At 39.5% G+C, this 9,408-nt stretch overlaps 1 protein-coding gene across 3 annotated transcripts; it reads right to left on the bottom strand.

The window, feature by feature from the left end:
- Positions 1 to 1,895: 1,895 nt before the first annotated feature.
- LOC140268670 (LIM/homeobox protein Lhx8-like) lies at positions 1,896 to 8,946 on the bottom strand. Of its 3 annotated transcripts, none has more exons than XM_072363624.1 (8): positions 8,723 to 8,946; positions 6,555 to 6,716; positions 5,854 to 5,975; positions 4,507 to 4,727; positions 3,670 to 3,773; positions 3,377 to 3,472; positions 2,829 to 3,009; positions 1,896 to 2,561 (listed from the first exon to the last, which is right to left on the bottom strand). In XM_072363624.1, exons 1-8 carry the CDS (start codon positions 8,747 to 8,749, stop codon positions 2,485 to 2,487), a joined length of 990 nt encoding a protein of 329 aa, XP_072219725.1. In that variant the 5' UTR covers positions 8,750 to 8,946; the 3' UTR covers positions 1,896 to 2,484. The 3 variants fall into 3 exon arrangements, with proteins under 3 accessions (XP_072219725.1, XP_072219723.1, XP_072219724.1); XM_072363622.1 differs by lacking the exon at positions 8,723 to 8,946 and adding an exon at positions 7,505 to 7,831; XM_072363623.1 differs by lacking the exon at positions 8,723 to 8,946 and adding an exon at positions 7,505 to 7,831 and having other exon boundaries at positions 4,507 to 4,724.
- Between the last annotated feature and the right edge of the window lie 462 nt (positions 8,947 to 9,408).

Here is a 9,408-nt window from a genome sequence, read left to right as displayed (position 1 = left end):
AGATTACAGCAAAACATTACATTGTGGGATTTGGAATAGATTTCTAACACACCCCACACGTCTGTAGATTGTTATGATAGATAGTTAAATGATCATTCAGTTAAAACTATAAAACATAAAACTAGTAAGAAATGTCTGTGGTAATTTTCTACAGGACAGACATGTTATCAGACATAAAAAAACGCAAAGATTTCCTGGTTATAATTCCTGGATTAGAGGCAAACAATTCTCAAATTTGAGGAGGTGGAATTTAACTGATTTTATAAAGTCACTTAAAAACTTAACAGGTTATCAAATTAGCTGTAGATCAGTGTCTTTGTCAGTTAGTCAACTTACTGTTATGAAAAATAGCAAGATGCAACAGAAATTGTTAACTTCTTCCAGATCAGCCTCGAAACATTGAAGATAAAGCTTATAAGCACAGGACACCTATTCTGTAGTCATTTTCATCACTTCAGCAAAAATTAAATAGAAAAAACACATCAAATGTCACGTGAATGAAAGCACATTTAATTGTGGTCAGTGTTCCCAGATACCATTGACTGAAGCATTCCTGTTGACAGATGGAAAATGTTTTATTGAGATCTCTGATTTGTAGGGTCTGTTGTTCTCTTTGTTATTTAAATTAAGAGTATCATGTCATCATGCAAAAGCCAAAGAGCTCTCTTAAGGCCCTCAGTAAAAGAGAGGTTGTGGAAACCCATGAGTTTGACAGGGAATTTAAAACATTCCTGCAACTTGCTTTTCAAGGTACCTGTCAGGTAGGCTGTTCAGCATCTTGGAAATCTTACCACAGATCCCTACATAAAAGCTATTTTGCTCTCCCCTCTTATCATGCCATATATCTCTGACATCGATGCCTATATGTTTGGACTCACCATCCCACATCAGAATAAATCGTTCCGTACATAACGTGTAATGTGCTTTGGGCTACGTTGAATTTATTTGAAAAGAGCTCTACAGATATTAGTGTTGGAATTATGAAAATCAAAATGAAAACATATACTGCATGTATTAACTGATTCTAGTCTTTTTAGATATTATAAAAACAACAAACTAATAAAAAGAGATGGCAGTTACTGTACGAGCTCAGCTATAATGCTTTTTTTTACTTTTAAATTCCATTGGATAATCCATACCATATATGTTGATCACAAAAATTGGATTATCCAATCATAATCCAGGTAAAAGGATAAAAGAAAAACACATAAAATGGTTGGTACTGGACGTTCTGGAAAAAAAAAAAGGAAAACTTCTACCAAATTCAATGTTTTGAAAGATGTAAAAGATTGGTTTCACTAATCTGCAGCACAAGAATAGTCACTTATCAAGTTTATATCAAGAATAGAAATATCAGTGTTTGTCTAAGGTTCTCAGTTCAAGCATATTGCCTTTTAAAGAACTGTTACAGGCACTTCCAAGGCATATAGCTAATCTAAGTAAAATGTGGGAAGCTTCATCTTTAATGCTTCATTATTCACTGATCACATTATTGCAAAGAAACCAGGGTCAGAAACAGTGAACCTCAATACATACTTTCAAGTACTGTCTTAAGGTAATGTACCTCCAGGCAGATTTTTTTGTTGTAAGCAATATTAAAAAACAGTCCATTCTGCCAAGAAAAAAAAACATTTTGAGGTGCAACAGTGAACTTTAATCCCCAGTAACTGAGATCAAATATGAAAGCTAGTATATTCCCAGAGTGCAGTTCATACTTGGCTCCTGATATCATCTGATACTGATAAAAGGATTGCTTTCTGCCTGTGCTTAATATACGACTGGAAAAACATCTTAAATGTTTTATCGAAGCATGTGGATGCGTCGAGTGCCAAGAGTTTGGCATTGCAAGCAGAAAACACAAGAAGATTGTCCTTATTTACTGTTCAGCTGTTTGTGCATGTCTATAATGTCAATGAAACTGGAATGAACAGGAGACCTACACCATGAATGTACCATGAATCTCTGGTGGTTTTAATTTGTAGTGTGACCCCATCATGAACTTGCCAGTAGTCTTAAGACAGAAAAAAAAAGGAGACATTTCACTCTTGTAAATGCCAAGACCTATATTTTCAGTTGCATCCCAAAATAAAACAAAAAATATATTTTGCTCAAAACTCAAAGCAGTTTTACATTTTAGAACAAAGTGCCTCATTTCATTTCAATTCACTAAATAAATTAAACACAGATACATTCATAACATACATATTAACAGAAGTTCCATCTTGCAAATATTAATATTTTACTTTAGATTTTAAACTCATTCTCATCTTTGAATCCTTCTATGAATGAAACTTACTGACTCAAACAGTTGATTCTTCAAAGTATCTGCTCAGATATTAGACAGTAGTGTCTATTCAGTGCCAGTATTTTGCAGCACAGTTTATAAATCTAACCAATCTAGAGATTACAGAAGCTTTAATTAAGAGTAATGATCTGCTCCTCCATCAACAAGTCATCTTCAGTTCTCAGGAGGTGCGCTGAAACTCAGGTGTGGCTGATTGGTAGCTGCGTCAGGGAATGAGATATAAGTGGCTGAAGCAGAAGTGGGTCTGGAGTTTGGACTGTGGAAGTGAAAGGAAAAAAAATAATTACTGTCATGTTAACTGAAAATAATGAAGTTCACAGTGAATAAACCATTGGGATTCCTCCAGCTACAACCTTTGGTTTCTAACTTCCAGTCAGGTGGTTCATATAGTTTTAACCAAGTTAGCTGTGTGTGTAGATGTGTGTGTGTGTGTGTGTGTGTGTGTGTGTGTGCGCACATGCGGTGGTCGGGTATATTTCTGTAGATTTGTCTTGGTTAACATACACATGAATGCATTTCTTACCATCCATGTAAGTCAGTGTAGTCAGAAGGGGTGTGTCAGGGGAGAGATAGGTTGTGTATTGCAGATCCTCCATCAGCGGTGGAGTCATGTGACCTGAAGCAAGTGATGTCATCATGGCTGAAGAGGCTTGACATGGACCGATGTGTTTCTTTTGACGAGCTCGACAGTTCTGAAACCAAACCTGAGCGGAGAGAAGATGGGATTTGTAAGTGGTCTTGAAAGTTATGTTGTTTTTAGTGTGCCGGGGTGTTGTTTGCTGGAGTCTTAACTCCTCACGTCTCCATTTCCAGGCAGAAATCTGTTTAGCATCGATTGTGTAAAATTCCCCGAAAGTCTCACTGTTTAAACTAAAAAGGGAAATCAGACATCTCCAACTTCATTATCACGCTTTAACAATTAGTTTCTTTTGGCAACAGTTTTGACTTGGCGTTACTTTCTAAACTTTGACAGCCACCCAACACTCAAGCACAGAAGCAGCACGTCTATCTCATGAAAACAAAAACTAATGTTCGAAAGAGCAAATGCTCAGGCAGTCAGTGTTGCTTTACCTGAATAACCCTGCGGCTGAGACCAGTTCTCTCTGCCAGTTTCTGCAGTGTCTGGGCATCTGGATTGTTATCTTTAGCAAACTGGGTTTGCATAACCTACAGAGAAACACTTTTATAACACTTTTACAGCAACATAGTGCATTCACTGTCTGCAAATACTATGTTTCAACAGCTGTTTCAACAGCTGTTTCAACTGCTTTTTCCCCAATTGAAAAGGTGACATGGTAACATAATCTTGACAATGTATCCAGAGGTCAACAGTAACTACACAGACTATTACAATCTGACAGTACCTGTAACTGGTCAACAGTGAAGCTCGTCCTCGCCCTCTTGGCAGGTCGGGGCATAGTGCTGGAGTCATCTTTGTCTGCCATCTGTTCCTCTGCCTTTGGTTGCTCTTCAATACAAGACACAGAGCATATTACAAAAACTACTGACAACATGAAATATAGTTCCAGCTGCATTTTAGATGTCCAACTATAGTCATCATTTATGTCTGAACTAGAGTCACATTAAAGGAAGCCCAGATGTTAGAAATGCGTCTGGTCAGTGTAATTTGTTGGCAAAAGTACGCAAAAGGCTGAAGTAATATGAAAAAGCAGTGGCAAAGTCACAAGAAGAACATATTATACATGTTCATTTAGAAGCTTTTTTTCCCCCTCAACATTTCTAAAGCCACCTGGTTAGGCTTAGAAATTTTCATTCCTGTTCAGTAACATAATCTTCTTTTCATGCTCCTGCTTGTGAGGTAGCATGCATTTCTTACTCTAGCAAAATATCTTCACCGTTCATAGAAAAGCACTTATCTGAAAGCTTCAAATTAAGTGCTGCACTTTATTTCCCTTTTTGATACAAAGAGGGAATGGAAAGATTTGACAGCCTCATTGTCCAAACATAGCTCACCATCTCTTAATCACAGGCGTGACATTTTGTACCAGGCTAAAGGACTGCAATGGTTGAGGTGATCAAATGATTTATACCACCACCTCCATGGGGATTTACTGTACCTTCAGGCTTAATTTAAAAGCATTTATAAAATGTGCATGACCTGATGCTTTATTAAGGGTGAGCATGGTGTTTGATGTTTCCAACTTGCCATCATTCAACCATAACCCTCTCCATCAACTCACCATTTTCCTTTGCACGTCTGAGATTCTCCATCATCATGTCATAGTGAGGCCGGCAGAAGACCCTGTTCTCCAGTAATCCACATTCCTCTCCAGTGGAGAGCTGACGCTTGCAGGAAGCACAGGAGAAACAGGCCAGGTGAAAGGTGTTCCCTCTTGCTCGACGCACCCAGTCGGTAGAATGGATGTTACGACCGCAACGAGCACAGCGGGTGCCATACCTCCTGAAAGCAAAGGAGTAAACATGAAGGGAGGTGAAGCGTGAAGAGAAGAGTTCTCATGTTTACTGGAGGAAAGCTGTGATTAAGTCATGAATAACAATTGTTTTAGTCTAATTACAATAATCATTAATCCATGAGGAGATATCTCACTGATGCCACTGGCTTCCAGTCTGCTGGAGTTTAACCTAAAAAGTATTACTGTTTGTTAACCACTGACAAATATTTTAAACTTCCATCAGTTCAGACATGTGAAGCAGCATGGTCTGAGTACACACCCCTAACAAAAAAAGGAAAAAAAAACAAAAAACTGACCACATTTCTCTTAGCGTTTTACCGCACAAGCCACGTTCACCCCTTGGCAGCATGTTCCCACTACACACACCTACTAATGAACACATTAGGAACAATGCTGTGTTCACAAAAGCCTGAGGAAACTCGAAGAAGAGGACTGGGACACTGGGGACTGAGCCATCCTCCACCTGATCTACAACCACTAACCTATAGAGCAACAGCCACCTCAACTGATAGAACTATTCAGTAAAGAAAGCATCTGACTGGGTTGCACCTGAATACAGATGTGAACATGTTTTGTCGTGCTTTTCGGGACTTCCCTCGGACCGTCTATGACTCACCACCATTGACACAGAGCCTTACTAATTCAATTGTTACTGCAACTCACAGTCAAAATAAAAAAAACATAACTGAGATGAAAGCACATTTCAAAACACTTAGCAGGGGTGGAAAAAGAAACAAGGAGGCACAGTAGCTACATTTCTGAGCAGTTGTTTCAGATTTTGGAAACTTTGGACAGGTTACTTGAAATCTTTCCTTCTTTCATTCAAATTGTGAGCACGGTGCCACTTTATTTTAGGTTTTTGTTTCACCAAAACACAAAATAGTGATACGACATCTTCTCCTTCTTGAGCTCCACGGTGGCATGAAGTCACTGAGGTGTTAGACTTTGTATTGTTTTGTGCTACTGCGTCAGGAACTCCAGATGCACACATTCCCAACGTCCCCTTTTACTAAAATGTGAACGTGCTCTGCAACACTTAACACTCCCTCTGGCATTAAACTACAAAAACTCATGACAGACGGTGGCAAAGATAAGACATTGGGTTTGACATACCTAAAATAGTCAAGTTTGCAGAAAACTTGTGCATCTTTCACGTAACAGCTGACATGTCGCCCCAGTGACGTTTTGCACACGCTGCATGAGAGGCAGCGCACATGCCAGGTCAAGTTGTTCACCTAAAAGGAAAAAGGAATACAAGTCAGCTTAAAGGAATCCCAGAACACATCTCGAAACAGTGTCATTTATAATACCCTAATAACAGAAGGTAATAGGAGTTGTTTGAATAAATGCCAATGAGTTTGTTTTACTTTAACATTTGTAATTAGGATACATTGGAAACACATTAGATTGCCTTATGATTATCTGATTGTTCACCATCATTTGCCTGCTAGTGGTAATGTGCTTATAATCTGAAAAATTATGATTAATGCGAGAAACAAACACTTGTACCGTCAAAGGTATTTGTCTGCAGGGTTGTGGAACTCTGAAGCATCCACGTGCAATTTAAAATCCACATAGAACTGCATGAATCACATTGCCAAGAAGCTTCAACAATTATTTAATTTCACGTGAGAAATGCAACAGGTTGGGGAAAAAAAAAATGGAAAGGGGGCACAGCCGAGGATTAAAAGAGAAAAAAAGAGGAGGGGTTGTTTTCTCACAATATTTGGTTTAGTGACTTGTTGTAAGATGGCCTAGTTTTGGAGTGTTGCCATCAACAACGATAGTGCCAAAGGACACAGTGCAAGTCGGACCTTGAGGAGGTATCTGTCCACAATCTCCTGACCGCAGGAAGTGCACAAAGTTTTCCCGTGCAGGGATGCCACCATGGGGGCAGAGGACAAGGAGGACGAGGAGAGGGAGGACGGAGAGTAAGAGGAGTCCTCCTCGAAAATGTCATCAGGCCCAGAAGAGCCCTGTCGGAAACAAATCATTAGAAATTGTTAAAACATAAAAAAGAAAAAGATTTAAAAAATAAAATAAAAAAAAGCCTAATATCAAGTTGTTTTTTTCCTTTTTTTGCTCTGCGAGGAATTTACCTACGAGTTGAAACGAACGATTCGAGCAAAAGAACACATTGAGGTTCTGGAAACATGCGACGTTAAATTATGAATAAAAATCATTCAGAAGTTCACTGTCTGGTTACTATACTTGATCGTAAAATCAGCCTCCAAAACAAACCCATCAAGGGAAATCAGAGATGGAATTTAGTCTGTCGACCTATTATGTTTTTACCACGAAAACAAATAATAAAACACACACACTACAAATACAGTTTTATTTTGCAGAGAGAGACATAAGAATAACCTCCACTCCACATCACGAGAGAAAAGACGTGAAATGCGCTTCAATTCGCATGTACAAGACGATTATTTGACCAACAGCCTTCCCTGTATCTTAGATATATCTTATTATTCAATGGATGAGTATAAGTGCGTTTAATTAATGGGTCACAGACTGAAAGGAAGACATAATTCAGTAGTTTTAATCTGCTGTGGACGAAAACTGCATCCAATCCATTTGACAAGCACAACAATTGTTTGGGACCGACTTCTCTATTTAAATCAAATAGTTCACCAAAACGTTTTAAATGTTTGCGTGAGACAGCGGCTCTGTGAAGAGCGAGCTCGTATCCTCGCGCGAGCGACTCTCGACCCTCGACCCGCTGGGAGAAAGTTGTTAATTTGATATTGAAAACACCTACTGTGTCGTAAAAAGTATCTTCAAGGTGCAGCTGAGTGAAAACTGCGTCCGCCGGCGGCCTCTCTCCCTCCGACATCATGCCAGCCACAGGTCTGCGTCGAGGAACAAGCCCGAATGACCAATTAAGCTTATGTCCGCTTCATATTCCCATGACAACCACGCTGATTAACGCCCGTATTAATCGTGGCCGCGATCAGGAAATGAAATACTTCCTTAAACATTTTGTGGACATGCTTGTGAGTCTAATTACTGATGAACACGTTTGGTGTAGGCGGCACCGATGCGACAAAAGCATTCAACTTTGTCACAAAAGGCTGTTGTCAGGTTGGCATCTTTTGTTAAACTACATGTGTACAATTAGCATATTGTACCTTGAGAGCTCTCGGCCTCGCGCACAGCTGAGCCTAATTGTTATTGATTGAGCTCAGCTACGCACGTGCCTCTAAGTAGCCATCAGACGGACGCAGGTGAGTTTTTCTCTCTGTTACCTCAGGGACGCCCCTTCATGTTCCTTTTACATTTGATAAATTGTGTCGCAGTGAGCTCTGGTAACACGCCTGCAACTTTTATTCATTATCTATTCATTTACTTTACTGCAACAGCATGTAGAAACGCGCTTTTTCGGCGAATGCAGACAAATAAAACTAATAGACTACAGACACCTTTCAGTTTATTTGTCTTAAGGGAGGAAAAATGTATAAATGACAAGTTGTGTTCATGAGATATGAGGCTTTTGTCGAATTATGGTGGATATGACTGTTAAAGCAAGTATTGCACTTATTTTTAGGCTGAGGTCCAGTTTGGAGAAAGCACATTAAAACTTTAACCAAACTGGAAACTTCATGATAAAGTCAAGCATAAGGTCATCTAATTCTAAACAGCAGTTTTGCCAAATAAGCACACAGCCTATAGTCGACAACTTTAGTATTTCACGTTTAGGTGCTTATTTCCTTTGCCTACTGCAGGTCGAAGGCTGGTATCTTCCATGCTTTTTAATGAGCAAAGAAAAATAACTGCAATTTTCTCTCGAGCAGAGAATAATTGCTATAGAAGACTGGTCACTTCGTCTGCTTGTACGAAATAAGTGATGTGTGATATATTTCAGTGGATTATAAATGCAAGTTGTGAAAGTGTTGCGAGGAATGAAATTAGCTTTTTATCCATATATATATATATAAAAACTTTTGATTAGGCTCACCCAATAATCGCTCACACTCACCACACTGTTAGAGGCACTGTTAAACATCTTCAGAGAGCATCCCGGTTCAGCCAGATGTTCCACAGCAGCACACCGGGGGCTCTTTCAGCTCACCCCGTTATTCTTCCGCCTCCTCGGCGGAGACAGCGCGTGCGATCGGTAGGGGCCGTTTGTTCATTAGATAGTCCGCAGCACTCCTACTCGTCAGCCGCCCGAGCCTTGTTCTCCGTATTGTAACTTGCAAGACCTTGTCCACTCACCGTTTGTTGTAAAGAGTCAAGCTCGCGCCACCCACTGTGACAGCCTGGGCCCGCCCCTGTAACAACAAGTTCATATTTGTGGAGCAAGGATCGGATGGGTATCCTATTTTTATTACTGTAGAGCCGAATGTTTAAGGCAGACTTGTTTAGAGCAGTGAAGGCTGAATTATAAGCCAAATTAAGCAGGGATTCTCCCAGGGGGGAGGGGGCTTCATCTCAATGGGGCCCAAAAAGCCATATACTCAATGTCATTCATCAAAACCTTGTTTTCAGACCTTTTTATTGTGTTTGGTTTCTACATTTACTGTAACTGGTCATTACACCTTAAGGCCCACTTTTATGCAGGAAAAACACATATTATTACAAAGTCATGGGAATTAAAGTGTAGTAACATTTTTTATTGAAAAGGTCTGATAATTATGTCCTTTTATCAATCAGATTTTTGAA

Source organism: Leuresthes tenuis, unplaced genomic scaffold (assembly GCF_036924035.1).
Source record: "Leuresthes tenuis unplaced genomic scaffold, fLeuTen1.0.hap1 SCAF_14, whole genome shotgun sequence".
Classification (NCBI taxonomy): domain Eukaryota; kingdom Metazoa; phylum Chordata; class Actinopteri; order Atheriniformes; family Atherinopsidae; genus Leuresthes; species Leuresthes tenuis.
This window is presented reverse-complemented; position numbering and strand designations above follow the sequence as displayed.